Source organism: Equus quagga, chromosome 1 (assembly GCF_021613505.1).
Source record: "Equus quagga isolate Etosha38 chromosome 1, UCLA_HA_Equagga_1.0, whole genome shotgun sequence".
Lineage (NCBI taxonomy): Eukaryota > Metazoa > Chordata > Mammalia > Perissodactyla > Equidae > Equus > Equus quagga.
The window spans coordinates 10,607,977-10,623,239 of NC_060267.1; the positions used below are offsets into that span (position 1 = coordinate 10,607,977).

The following is a 15,263-nucleotide window of genomic DNA, read 5'->3' on the forward strand; positions in this document are numbered from 1 at the left end:
TGTCTGCTTCATATCCTAACAAATATTGTCAGCAGTCCATTAAGTGTTTGCTTTTCTAGTGGGTGTGTAGTGTTTTCTCACTGTGGTCTTAATTTCCATTTCTATGATGACTAGTGATATTAAACATTTTTCATGTGTTTATTGACCAATTATGTATCTTCCTTTGTAAAGCATCTGTTCAAGTGTGTTGCCTATTTTTTAATTGGGTTGTTCATCTTTTTACTATTGAGTTAAAGAAAGTCTTTACATTTTTGCATAAGAATTCTTTGTCAGATAAATTAATATTTCTTCCAGTCCTTAGTTTGCCTATGCATTTTCTTAATATTTTTCAATTTTTTATTTTTCTTTAATTTTGAATGAAGTCTAATTTGCCAATTAAAGACATTTTATGGTTCTTGCTTTCTGTGTCTTTGATCCATTTTTAGTTATTTTTTGTATATGGTGTTGGGTAAAGGCCCAACTTCATTAGTTTGCATGTGGATATCCAGTTTTCTCAGCATCATCTTTCAAAAAACTTGTCTCTTCCCCATTGAATGGTCTTGGCACCCTTGTTGAAAATCACTTGACTTTGTATGTGAGGGTTTATTTCTGGGCTCCCTATTCTATTCTATTGGTCAATAAGTCCTCCCACTTTGGGTTTTTTTTCTTTTCTTTTCTTTTTTCCAGATTGTTTTGGCTATTTCAGGGTCCCTTGAGATTCCATATGAATTTTAAAATGGGCTTTTCTGTTTCTGTGAAAAGCGCCGTTGGTATTTTGATGGGGATGGCAGAGAAGCTGTGGATCACCTTGGGAGCATCAGCACCTTGCCAACATTGAGTCCTCCAGTCCACGAACATGGAACGTATTTCCATTTATTTATATCTTCTTTAAGATCTTTCAGCAGTAACTTCTACATTTTCATTGTATGAGTCTTTCACCTGCTTGGGTAAGTTAATCCCTAAGTATTTGATTCATTTTGATGCTATTGTAAACAGAATTTCTTTTTTAATCTCCTTTTCGGAGTGTTCATTTTTAGTGTATAGAAATAGTGCTGATCTTTGTGTGTTGACCTTGTTTCCTGCTACTTTGCTGAATTCATTTATTACTTCTAACAATTTTTTGTGGCATCTTGAGGGTTTTCTATACTTAAGATCATATCATCTGCAGAGATAACTTCATTTCTTCCTTTCCAATTTGGACGCCTTTTACTTCTTTTTCTTGTCTGCTGCTCTGGCTAGGACTTCTAATAATATGTTGAATAGAACTGGCAAAAGCAGGCCTTTGCCTTGTTGCTGATCATAGAGGAAAAAGTATGCAGTCTTTCACCACTGAGTATGATGTCTGCTGTGTGTTTTTCAAGTATGGCTCTTCTTATGTTGAGGGAGTTTCCTTCCATTCCTAGTTTGCTGAGTGTTTTTGTCACAAAAAGGTGTTGATTTTGCCTGTTTGAATGTTGAAAGAAGAGCAGGGAGAGGGGCAGCACTGATCATTGAATGAATTATTCCCAACTTTCATTCTTTGCATGTTAGGATCACGACGATATCTCAACAAATACTTTGGAATGAGATTGGTACATTTTTTCTTTACAATTATTGTAAATACCAACAGTGGTCACCCATCAACATCATACAAGGGCACACTTCACAGGTTTCATAATCAAATTTTAAAATAATCACGTAATAAAAACAAATCACATTAATAAAAAATAAAACACAAATAATAAAACACAAGTACAATGTAGAAAATACAAAAATGTAATTTATTTGCCTTATGAACCAAATGGTTAGCTGTAAAGATATAATTTTTGCCTTGGAGTTTAAGGCAGTATCATTTTTTGCCAGGGTAACTTTTTCTGATCATACGCTAGAACCAGCATCTTCTGTGTTTTATCCGTATTTACTTGATCATTTACGTTTTATTCGTTTGTGCACTTGAGAACCATATTTTCTTCATGATCACTGAAGCTCTCTAATATAAAATGTCATTGTCTTCATATATTTGAGTAATACCGATCACGGTTTTGAAAGTCTCTATGAGCATATCTTGCATAAGTCTTGTTATGTGGGATCCTTCCAAAAGGTTCATGGTCATTGAAACAAGATTCAAAAACTTCATCAACGGCCTTTCGTGCTACTTCTTTGCTGATATTCCTAACGGCCAGGATGGAAAGAATGGCTCTGTCTCGCACACAAGTCTAAGGAAAAAGAAAAGTATGTGGCTTTAATTTTACATGAAAATTTAATCATGAAATAATAACATTTTATATAAATGTCTGAACCAAAATAAAAATTAATTTCCTCTCATATCACTTTACTAATTTCTGTCATTCCAAAGAAGAAACATAACTCTTAAATTATGAAGCATGTTTAGCTCAGTCTAAAGGTATTTAGGTATAAGTAAGACTTCCTCCATCTTCTTCTCATCTTTTCCAGTAACAAGTAGATGTCATTCTCTGAAGTTCTGGGCAATGTCTCCCACAGTAACTCTCAATTTACAAAATCACAAAAAAAGTTCTAAACTAAGGTTCTGGCTGAATTTTAATAAAATTTAAATAAATTTAAAATATACTTCACTTCTACATCTCTCTTCCTTAACCTTCCAGTTGACCAACACTAGATAACTTTTCCTTCGAGAAGGGCACTCTCTCCTGGAGGCAATAGGAAAACTACACACATACACACACAAAATTTGAAAGTGTCTTAATTTTTCAGGGGAAAAAAACAAAATCAAACAACTTTTTTTCTTGAGTATTCTTTGCCTGGGTACTAAAGCTCTCTACCCAAGAAAATAATTTACCTAATGTTACATAGTAATAGACTAGAATTTCTCAGTACTCTAATTGAAGTATTCTAAGAAACACAAGATCTGCCATTCCAATTATTGGAGAGCTTTTCATCTACTAATTTCTCCCCAGACCCAAACTAAAACTCAAAAGAATAGCTTTTAACCTTTTCCTGAAAAATAACCAAACACTGGCTCTAAAGGCTGTGTGTCTTGACAATTATTGATTTTGTCCACATGTTCCAGGTTTACTTCGGCCTGGTCAGCATGCCCAAGCTGGAGATGCCCACTCACACTGGAATATAAGCCAGTGCTTCCCAACCTAACCCACACCAAACACTGATTTTAAAAACAAGCCCCAGGCACAAAGAAATAAGAAGGAGAGGAAGGACCTCATGGAGCCGTGACAGCAAATGCCAGAAAGAAAGGAAATTTCTCCCGTGCAGGGAAAAAAACAGTGGTAAAAATCTGTCTCCCACGGGGTTGGGAGACACAAGTATAGACCACAATTCAGATTGACTTCTTTAAAGATGTATAAATTTCTGTTAAAATAACTTGGGCAGGGGCTAGCCCCATGGCCAAGTGGTTAAGTTCACACGCTCCACTGCAGGTGGCCCAGTGTTTCGTTGGTTCCAATCCTGGGCGCGGACATGGCACTGCTCATCAAACCGCGCTGAGGCAGCATCCCACAGGCCACAACTAGAAGGACCGACAACGAAGAATATACAACTATGTACTGGCGGGCTTTGGGGAGAAAAAGGAAAAAAATAAAATAAATAAAATAAAATAAATTAAAAAAAATAACTTGGGCAATTTTCCAGTTATTAGAAGTGGTGTTTATAGTTCTTGGGTACATGCTGTACAAAAGCAGGGTCTCCATTCTCTAAGACTCTTCCCCCTCAACTAAACTCCCACTACTTCCATGCATTTTCCGTCCTGTTGTTAGTTCTATTCATTTTCTGCTGCTGCCACCCAAGGTGAGACAGGGAGAGACTTTCGAAGCCTCTGGGCCCTGGGCCACACACCGTCACCAGAGAATGCTCTTCTCAGGGTGGGCTGACATGCGCCCTCCTTCCACCCTTCCCACCAGAGCCAGAAGGCACAGCCCACTCAAAGGCGGGCTGAGCCGGATTTACTGAGAAGCAGGGATTCGAGGGCACAGAAGACACGTGGCACGAGACAAGCCAGTGGTGTAAGCTCACTTGGCACAGGCTGAAAGCCTAACAGCAGATCCGAGCAATCACCTTTCCAGGCAGCAGGCGTGTCTTCTGGTACCATTCACTGAGTTCACAGTTTCTCCTAGGAGTTCCCTGGGACTGTCCACCCTCCACCCCAGAGCTGAGTGACTCTCTTCTCTGGAGAACCAAGGGAGCTTCCCGTATTGTTCCAAGCCCATCCCTTCTGCAGCCGGTTGAAACTGCTGTCCTGATGCCCGTGCGCCTCACAAACTGGCCCAGCCAGCTCTTCCCATAGGACATCTCTGACCGGCCATCTCCCAAGCGTGCACACAGAGCCCCTTGGTGGCTGTGGGCAGAATGGCTCTCACTCATCATCAGTCTACCAGTTCTGTGCTTCCTCTGCCTACCTCCATCTATCGTGGATCTTAAAAGCTTTCTATTCTAACAGGATGATCTGGCCTTTAGTTTCGTTTTTTGTTTTGTTTACACAACCCCTCTCAGCTCAATTCATCCTAATCAAGTCCATGCCAACACACAGCTTAGCTCTCCTATCACACAACCTTTAAAGGTGCGCTAACACACACCCATAACCTGTGCCGCAATGCAGTCTCTGTTCTGAAAGGTGATACTTTTTTGTCTCGAGAATACTGTCGTAGTTTCAAAACACAAGTCCAGGACTGCTAGGCTAATGTCAGACAGGCTGTGATTTCACTTCCTTTCCGTATCCACCCCCATCCAGAAGCACCCCAGAACGAGATCAGAGTGCTGTTCACTATTAAAATTCTCACTTAGTCACACAGCTTGCCTAGAATTATAAAGCAGAACTAAAGTCCATCTATTTGGCTTAAATGGTATACATTTTTGTGTTCTTTTCATATAAGTGGTTCTTTCCAATTTCAAATACTAAATGTACTTCTCATTTCTTCCTTCATTGTCTCCACTCAGCACTTGAGGGTAAGTGATTTCATGTGTTAGTTTTTACCTGATGGTGTTGTTTTAATCCAAAATGCAACCTGAATATTTCGTTGACGAGTGAGCAGTCGCCACTAAGGTTGGCAGCTCGAACCTAAGACAAAGACAGACGGCAAACGAAGAGAAGGTAAGCGCTCCAGCTCCACACCTTCAGATGGTTTTTAAAAACTGTAACAGAATATAAAAGTACCATGTTTTTCTGAGAACAGAGTACCTGTAAGATTGTTCTAAAGAATTTTTTAAACTCTACCAAATCAGGAAGTTCTTCAGTTCAGAAAAAGGGCAGCTATGCATGAGCCATGCTAGACAATGCCAAACGCGCTGGCAGGGGCTCAACCGTCCACCAAAGGGGACATTCCAAACGTCACACTGCAGCCTCCCCGACAGAACCAAGCTCTTTTGGAACAAAAACTCAGAGAGTTGGACCTCAGAGTTAAAGTCTACACTCTCTACAAGATACAAACACTTTGAGAAACGACCAAAAGCACTTCAAGAAGCATTCTTCCAAAGATCTGCAAACTGAGTTTCAATGTGAGCTTAAAACTGAATACATCAGGGCCGACCCCGTGGCCGAGCAGTTAAGTTCGCACGCTCCGCTGCGGTGGCCCAGGATTTCACCAGTTCAGATCCTGGGCGCAGACATGGCACCGCTCATCAGGCCATGCTGAGGCAGCGTCCCACATGCCACAACTAGAACGACCCACAACTAAAATACACAACTATGTACTGGGGGGGATTTAGGGAGAAAAAAGAAGGAAAAATAAAATGAAGATTGGCAACAGTTGTTAGCTCAGGTGCCAATCTTTAAAAAAAAAAAAAAACTGCATACATCAGTATCTAAGCCACTTCAAGCATATGAACCCCCCACCCCAGCCCAAATCTATGAAACGCTCCTGGGCCTTCCCTTGAATCCATGTAAGTTCACGCCTTCCTCCAGGGCCGCAAGTGTCCTATAAAAAACTAAGTGGCACAAAGCACAAAGAATCAAGAACATTCCAAACTGGTCGCGCTATGAGCGTGACAGCCTGAAGTTAGGACACGTTTTCTAATTTACTATATTTTTAAAGTAAAAAACAGCTTTAATAGATGAAAAAGTCTTGGAACTACCCATATAGACTCTACAGTCAACCTAGCCACATTTTTGCTAATGGATTACAAACAGAATGGCCAGGGGCCGGCCCACTGGTGCAGTGGTTAAGTGTGTACATTCTGCTTTGGGTGGACCGGGGTTCACTGGTTCGGATCCCGGGTGCGGACATGGCACTGCTTGGCAAGCCATGCTGTGGTAGGCATCCCACATATAAAGTAGAGGAAGATGGGCATGGATGTTAGCTCAGGGCCAGTCTTCCTCAGCAAAAAGAGGAGGATTAGCAGTAGATGTTAGCTCAGGACTAATCTTCCTCAAAAAGAAAAAAAAAAAAAAAAAACAGAATGGCCCATTTCTTGTTACTTCTACAATAACATGGCCTCATTTCTCTGAGGAGCTCAGGCACTTAACACACTTTAGCTAGCAGGCATTAATTCTCATAAGACCCAAGACAGACCTATTTAAAAATTCAGGTTTCAGTCTACTCTCCAAATAATATGAGTTATAATTAGATGCAGTGGGGCTGCTTATTAATTTCAAGGGAAAGAGAAAATAATCTAAGTTACAAAGTATAAGCATGAAATTTATATTATTTTTTTTAACTTCTCAGCACACGGCACTCTTCAATTAATGAAATGCAAGCACAAAATACATATGTCACTCTAGGAGCAGACCTACACGTGTACTTCTGAGAGCAGCCAAAGTGCTTAACGCACATCCTCCTATGTTGTATTCTTGAGGTTTTACTCTAGGACAAGCAAGCAGCCTCACCCACAGGAGGCAGCACAGCAAACCAGTTAAGAGCTCTGGCTGCAATCCCACCTCTGCTTCTTCCTAACCACGGGATCTAAAGAGGCACCTCACTTTCCACATGTGCAACCCGGGATGACAGCAGCTACCCGCCACTGCTGCGAGGACTAAAAACGAATCCACAAACAGACCAGTGTTTGCACACAGCCCTCGGCAAACGTTAGCGATTATTATTTTTCTGTTATATAGTTTATTCCATAGGAAAAATAGTTTATTATCATTAAAGTCAGTCATCATTATTATTAGGATTTAAAGGTTATATTTAAGACACTTCTAAAATGACACTTAAAATGTCTTGTTGTAATCAATAGTTAAAAACAAATTCAAGACTAACATGGAACTAAGACAGTAACAAAAAAGGAATATGTTTAAATAAGTTATACTTGAATAAAATGTTCAAATACAGAGTGTTTGTGGGGGGAGGGGAACAGTAACTCCTACAATAAACTCACCTCTGAGCAGGCCAGATGTCTGACATTGGTGAACCAGTCGACGTGAGCACGACAATGGTCAAATGCATGAATGAGCTCGTGAGTGACCACTCTGCTCATATGGGCCTGATTACGGATATTATTCTGGCACAGAACAATCTAGGAGGCACCAAATTAGAGAAGTTTGGTTGTTTCTAACATCGACTCTTATTTCATAGGTTCCATCCCTCTCTCACACAAGGGGGCGCAGCTGCTTGGAAGGCCTCCACCCACTCTTCTCCATCGACCCCACACCTACCCATCCATCAAGGCCCGGTCGGAACTACCCGTGCTCCAGAAGCCTTCCCCAGGGACTAACTCCTCCCTTCTCCTCTTTCTGGACTAAGCAGCTCTTAGCTTAAGGACGTTTATTCGCAGGCCGTCCTCCCCGGGCTGACAGTCTCAGCCTGTCCTGGCCTCCACAGCATTTTATTAACAGAGTGGTCTCTGGAATGAAACGGACAGCTTCAAATTCCAGCCCGACTCCTTACTAACTTGGTGACTTTGGGCAAGTTTTTTACCCTCTCTGTGCCTCAGTTTCCTCAATTATAAAAAGGAGAGTATTAGAGTACCTACCTCATAGGATTGTGAGAATTAAATGAGAATATAAGTAAAATGCTTCTTAGCAAGTTTCTGAATGAGCAATGAATCAACAATGAATGACCACCACTGTCCCATTCTACTATAATTGCCAGGAAAAATCCTCAGAAAGACCTTCAGAAAGAAGTGCAAAAGCCAACGGCACACTGAGCAGGACCCTATAAGAATAATAAAGACATGAGGGATCCTAATAACAATAGGTACCATTTACTGTGTACTTACCATGTGCCAGACACGGGGATATGTGCCAGATATTCTAAATACATTCATTCAACATTCATTTATTCAACTAATATTTATTGAGACCTATCCGTAGATTTACAATTAACTAATGGAGATAGAAATTAACCAAATAGTTACCAAAATGTTTAAACACATGCAATGACAGTTGTCATGAAGGGAAGCCCAGGTTGTCATGAGGACACACACTGAGAATGCCTGACCTGGTCTGGAGGTTGGGAGAGGCTTCGCTGCAGAAGGAATGATTAAATTGGGATCTAACGGGCGAAGAGGAGTTAAATGTGAGGAGAGGGGAAGGGAGCACCCTAGACAAAGAAAACATCTACGCAAAGGCTGGGGCGCTGAAGGAAGAGCACGCTGGAGCAGCTGGACGCAGACCTGTGTGGCTGCAGCACGGGGCTGGAGGCGGTGGGCAGGAGATAAGGCTGGGGAGGTCACAGGGGTCAATCACTCTTTCTCCTGAGAACGAAGGGAAGTCACTGAAGGGAGCAGTGCAAGGGGGCCGCTTCTGTTTTGTTTTTATGCTTTTGACTCTAGCAGGAAAAATAAGCAGAAGATGACCAAAACTGGCTGCAGAGAGACCAGCTGAAGGCTAATGAAGTATTCTAGGCAGGAGATAATGGTGTCTGAGCTAGGACGGTGGGAGCTGAAAAAGGTCTTTAGGAGGTAAACGAGACAAAATTTGGTGATGGATAGAATACAGGCAGGGAATCAGAAGGATCAAGGGTGACCCCAAAATCTCTGGTAATAGGATGGATGGTGGTACCTTTCACTGAGATATGCATAAAAGACCAGGTTGGGTGGGGATGAGGGACGGCATAAATCATCAGTTTGGACTTGGACATGTCAGCTCTGAGGTGCCTGTAAGTGTAACTGTCAAGTGGGCACTCGGGTATATGGATGTGAAGTTCAAAAGAGAGCTCTGACCTAGAAAAATAAATGAGATCCTCTTGGCAGAGTATAGAGTAAGAAAAGAAGGGATCTAACACCGAGGATCAAGGGACTTCAACATATAAGGGCTGGCAGAGGAAGGCGAGCTGGCAGAGGAGCAACCAGGAGAGTGTCATGTTCTGGAAACCATGGGAAGCAAGTGTGGCATCACCTGCAAAAGTCAAGTGTATGCAGATGATGTGACCCAGCGATTTCACTCCTTGGAGTAACTTTTGCACAAGCGCACCAGGAAAAAGGGTGAAAAATATTCACAGTAGCATTGTTCATATTAACAAAGTTGGAAACAACCAATATTAGATAGTGCAAACTGTAGTACAGACACACCATGGAATACTATACAACAGTGAAACTAAATAAACAAGATGAACACAACAACATGGAAGAATCTCACAATGGTGAACAAAAGAATTGTTACAGAAGACTATATACATATACTCTATGTTTTCACAGAACTACAAAGTATGTACTACATAGAACAAAGTATCCCATGTTCAAAGCTTAAAAGCAGGAAACTAAAGAACACATTATTGGACTGTATATATAGATGGAAAACCCATTCGGAAAAGCAGAGAATGGTTACCACATAAGTCAGAACAAGGATGGGAGAGGGAATGTGATCCAAGGCGGGCATTGAAGGGAGATGGGCATCTCAAGTCCGGGCAGTGTTCTCTCTCTCAAAGCTGGGTGGCAGTTACACAGGTGTTCATTCTCTCATTATGACCAAAAGTGTTCAAAAAGGTTTTTCACTCTTCTGGACGGATAAGATACATCACAATACAAATTTTAACGTAAAAAAATAAAAGAAGAGAGTGCCCAACTGTGTTCAACACTGCTGAGAAGTAACAAGAAGGTTCAAAATATCCACTCAATTTAACCCCAGGGGGGTGAACTTACCAAGACCCATTCTGAGAGCTATAGGTACTGTGATTATCAATTTACAAATGAGGAAACTGAGAATAAGGCAAATAACTTGCCCAAGTCCCACAGCTAATAAGCAGGGGAACTAGGATTTGAACCGAAGTCTACTCGACTCCAAAACCCAGACCCTTCACCCCTCCGCTATAGTGCTCTTTCCCATGATTACTGTGAAATAGCCATAAATAACCAAAATACATATAAAATTCCCCAGGAAACAATTAAGTGTAGTTAAATGTGGGTTATATATTCAAGGTGGAGATACTCAAAACACCTTTATCTACCCTCATCACATAATATAATCCATCTACCATCTCCAAGACGCTGTCAAAACCTTCCAACGACTTAAAACTAACATTTATTGAATGCTTACTACACTTACTGCAATAAGCACTTTACAAGAGGCCTCTCATTTAATTCTCATAACCATTCTATAAGACAGAGACAATCACCACCCACAGTTTACAGATGGGAAAACTCACTCGCCTAATCAGACATTTTCAAAGGTATAGCACTTCTCACCAGTAAAGGTGAACTCCTCGAGGCAGCACTCAGACAGAGCCTCCCACTGCAGGGCTGACCCTTCTTTCCGTCCTACCCCTCCTTTTCCCCATGCATTCCTGCCCTGCTGCTAAACTAGCCAAAAAATACACCCTGTGCTTTCCCAACAGCCGCCCTGCTCCTGCCACCCCTGCCTGGGGCAACAGTCTTTGTCTTGTTGCCTCTGAGGAGGCTTTACATCTTCTCGCTGAAACTGTTGGCATCTTTTAGTCAATTGCACCACTGTCCCATTATGGGAACCACGCCCACCTAAAACAGTTTAAGCTGCCTCAGACTTTATCATGGTCCATCTTCATGTCTTGTCTCCCCACTGAGAGTCAGAACCATGACTAGTTCATTCTTTGAATCCTACACAAAGTCTACAAACAGAACACCCAGGATGTGGAAGGTGCTCAGCAAACATCAGGAGAGAGAAGTGGAGGAAAGCAAACAATCTGGCAAAAACGCCCACCTGAGATGTCGAAGCGTCAAAACCTCCACTGACGTTCCCACTACAATCTTCACAAGAAAAGTGCCTTTCTCTGTTAACAGCACTAAAAGGCAAGAACAGAGTAAAGAGACAATGTCCAGAAGCAGTGCACACGTGGCGTGGGGGAACAGGAAACGCGTGTCATCAATCACCTCCACCACTAACACAGAGAAAACCCTGGGAAAGCAACTTAACTCCCTCAGGACTCCGTTTTCCCCTCTGTAAAATAAGGAAATTGTCTCTGCAAAATCTATCCTAGTTCAAATTCTATGACATGATTCCATAAAGCATTTGGTCCACTGATGAAGACCACACTGGAAATAAACTGGAGTTCCCACCCTTGGGCCAGAAGGTTAAGAAGGGGACCTCAGAAGTCACCTCCTCTAATCCTCCCAAAGTTAAACAACACCTGCAAGGCTCCTACATAACAAGCCGAGATTTCTTCTCCATTAAGGAGAATGCTGAGGCTGGTGTAGTAGAAAAGCCAGGCTTGGTAATCACTTATAAAAAGATTTTGAGTATCGTCTTTACTAAATATCTGAGATGAATGGTAGGGCCAGAGATTTAGAGTTAGGGCAGCAGATGTCCGAAGGGGACAAGGCCTGCCCGGAGAGGATGCAGACAACCACCACCAACTACCAGGCAGAAAAGGCTTTGTGGCATGAAGCAGTTCCAGCTTTTTGGATTTTTGGTTTCAGCAGCCAGGATATAGAGCAGCACTTCAAAAAGATTTACTTACCAACCCGAATGCTCCATGGCATCAAGAAGAAGTTTGACATACGGATCTAAAAAGATATTGATTCAATTATGTCTGCTAATTGGAAAAAATGCCACCAATTAAACTATCCAAATAGCAGCATATTATCAAAAAGTAACACACAAGTCTTAATGAAGCAATACTATCTTAAAGTTGGTAAAAATGGATATGAAAAGACAAGCTTAAATTAACATAACAGCAAATCTTTAATGAAATGAAACACTGATACAAGTACCAAGATGGGTACTGCCAACATCTTAGAAAATATCAAACATGCTTTTAAAGGCCATTTTTAGTTAAAGGATCAAACACACTGCATACAAGCACATACCAAAGGACAGAGGGAATCTGGGGCCACATGCATAGAATGAAGAGCAGCACAGTATCCAGATTAGAGGAGGGAGTCAGTAGCCCCACTGTCGTCTGTCCTGGTCAGACCTCACTGGTAACACAGTGTCCCGTTCTGAGACCACACTCTGAACAGGACTGCCAACTGAAGCTCTTCCACGGGGGAAGGCAACTAGACTAGCGCAGGACTATGTTCAGTAAGAAGCAAGAAAAGATTTGCGGATTTGGAAAGGAAAAAGAAAACTGGGACCACAGTAGCTTCAAGTATTTGAAGGGGTGCCACGTGGGAATAGAGTCAGTCAATATTTGTTCAGAGGGCCAAACAACGACCAAAGGGTAAAAGTTACATGGGGCAGATTTCAACCCAGTACAAGAAGGGATTTTTCCAAAAATCAAAGCTGTTAACACAATAGACGAGTAGCCTCCAGGAGAAGGGACCCAGTTCCAGCAGAGGTCTGTAAACTCTCTGCTCAGGATGGCACAGAGGTTCCCCGCATGAGCGGGGAAAGGCCTGGACCACTCCTAAGGGCCCTTCCACCTCTAAGCATCTCTATGAGCCTGTGACGATTACAGGAAAGTACAAGGATCCCAAATGCCTCTAATAGCAACTTGTCACACAGGTGTCTTGTCTGAGAGAAAAACGCAGGGCAAATTATGATATACGCAAAAACACAGAAAAAGAAAAGAAATCAAGGGTTTGTGGGTTTAAGTGTTGAAAGCAAGAACAGGTGAATAAAATAAAAGTAGTGAGGGATGAGAAAGTTAGTTATAGGTTCCTACTTTCCCAACCTGCGCCTCTTAAGAGTGTTAACCGTAAGACAATCATAAGTATTATTCAGTGCATATCAGGTGTCGGGTAATGCACCATACGAAGTGCATTATTAAAGCAACTAAGAGAGTTTTACAAAGTTGAAGTAGGTTCAAAAATCTATAGTCTTCTTACTAAAAAAAACAAAAAGAAAAAAAATAAGCAGGAAGCACAGTTGTCTAGAACTTCAAAAAGGACCTGCAGTGCTCAGAAAGCTTTGGAGAAAAAGGAAACAACGGTCCTCCACGAGGCCTGGTTTCTCCCATCACCCCTGCCCCCGCGACAGGATGTTAAAGCTACAGGGTGAGGCTTTAATACCACCAATGTGTTCTCCCAGCCGCCCTCCCCTTGGACGGTGGAGGCCTGGTAAGGCACCTCACCCTCCTCACATCCTACCTGAACGCCTCCTCCACTGCCTCTCTTCCACTGTAAGAACAGCTACCCTTTATTCAGCTCCTGATATGCTGGCACTTTACATTCAAAATATCTATCCCTCACAACAACCCTAAAGGAGACACTTTTACCCCTCCCCGTCCCTTTTTTTTTTTTTGGCAGATAAGGATAGAGGGGATCAGAGAGCGCAATCACTCTTCCACACCTAATAAGGAGAGGCACCTGAATTTGAACCCCTGTCTAACTCTGCAGCCCATGTTCTTTTCACTGCCTTCCACTTTGAAATATCTTAAAGGCAGGGTCCTTATTCACCTTTGCATTTCCCCACACCAGAACCTAGGAGGCATGCAATGCTTATTCGCAAAGGAAATACAATGTGATCATTCCCTTGAGGCCCCCTCCTCCTCCCACCTCCCTTGCCTCCCTATATGCAGGTAATCTCAAGAAGGTTGGAAAATCTGGGGCTGGTCGACTTGTGAACTGTGGCTGGCCAGCTATGAAAGAGTAACCTTGCTTTGGATCAAGTCCGTTGAAGATTTCGATTTTCTAAATGTATCTGAAGTGAACTTAGGAAGTCTATGTGAGTGCAAAGGAGTTAAGAAATCTCTAGTGCAATGTCCTGGGACCTGAGAGAAATTGGTCAGCAGGTAACTGTGTCCCTATTTCACCCACAGCAGTGGTTCTTAACCCTTTGTGGGTCGTGGGCCTCTTTGAGAATACGATGAAGCTATGGACTCTCTCCCCAGAAAAACGCATTTAGGTGCATACACACACGATTTCGCTGTCCATTTCAGCGGTTTCTACACCCTGCGGCCCATCCACGTATGGAGGTTAAGAACCCTCCCAAGGAAAGGTAGTTTGCAAAACTGTTTTTGCACTGCCAGCGGTAAGTGTGCCTTAATGAACGTGGCTCTTTAAACCTCTGCGTCAGCGGGACTCTGAGTCCCCATATTGCTGTATAATTTACATACGAAATCAGAGGATCTGTCAGACCAGGGAGAGTGCTGGAAAAGGGCACACTCCTAGCCCGCTTCCCCTCCATTCCACAAGCAAGAGAGGTGCTGAAAGGGGCTTCGGCGCCTCCTGATCGGGAAACTGAGGCCCAGACCCCGACTCCGCCTGCACGAGGCCGCGTCTGCCTAGACTCTGCGCGGAGCGGCGGGCAACGGGCCCCGCCACCGCCCCCGGGGCTGACCCCGAGCCCCCTGGCGGCCGGGCTCCGACAGCGCCCCGCCGACCCCGGCCTCCGGCTCTCGGCTCCTACTTGTCTCCAGCGTCTTCAGGAGCATAAGCTGGCACTTCTGGTCGCTGGGGAAGAAGCGGGAGAGGAGCCCGCCCTGCGGGGGCTTCCCCTGGGCCGGCCGCTCGGGGAAGACTCGGCACGCGTCGGGCTGCTGCGGCTGCGGCTCCCCGGCGGCGGGGCCCGGCCCGCGCTCACCCCGAGCTCCCGCCATGCAGCCCGCAGACCCTGCCGCCGCTTCCTCCAGCCTCGGGCGGCCGGGACTGACGCAGGGAAGGGGAACCTCGCTCCCGCCAAATCGACCGCCCAGGCCCTCCTCCCCGGGCCGGCCGGGCGCTGGGCGGGGCGAGGGGCGCTGGGCGGGGCCGAGGACGTCTGGCCGGAGGGAGCTCCGAGCCCGGAGGGGACGCTGAGCTGGGGGGGATGCGAGGGGCGGGGCGAGAGCGCGGGGCGGGGCGAGAGCGCGGGGCGGGGCTAGAGGGGCGGGGCGGGGCCAGAGGGGCAGGGCAGTTGCTCCGGGCCGGGTGCAGGCCGGCGGAGCTGAGACTCGCCGTCGCCCGCTGCGCCCGAGATTCTGTGGGCTTGGCCGCTGCACCTCTGCGTGGTTGTCCGTTCCGCATAAGCGTCGTTCCGCAGCCCCGCCTCCTCGTAGACACTCCATCCTCACCTCCTGGCCAATACGGGCCACTACGTCCCCTTCTCC

General features: G+C 44.2%; 1 protein-coding gene across 2 annotated transcripts; it reads right to left on the bottom strand.

Moving 5' to 3' along the window:
- Positions 1-1,720: 1,720 nt before the first annotated feature.
- On the bottom strand, positions 1,721-14,930 carry ATP23 (ATP23 metallopeptidase and ATP synthase assembly factor homolog). Of its 2 annotated transcripts, none has more exons than XM_046642574.1 (6): positions 14,759-14,930; positions 11,754-11,799; positions 10,997-11,078; positions 7,261-7,398; positions 4,922-5,005; positions 1,721-2,174 (listed from the first exon to the last, which is right to left on the bottom strand). In XM_046642574.1, exons 1-6 carry the CDS (start codon positions 14,772-14,774, stop codon positions 1,971-1,973), a joined length of 570 nt encoding a protein of 189 aa, XP_046498530.1. In that variant the 5' UTR covers positions 14,775-14,930; the 3' UTR covers positions 1,721-1,970. The 2 variants fall into 2 exon arrangements, with proteins under 2 accessions (XP_046498530.1, XP_046498522.1); XM_046642566.1 differs by having other exon boundaries at positions 14,585-14,913.
- Between the last annotated feature and the right edge of the window lie 333 nt (positions 14,931-15,263).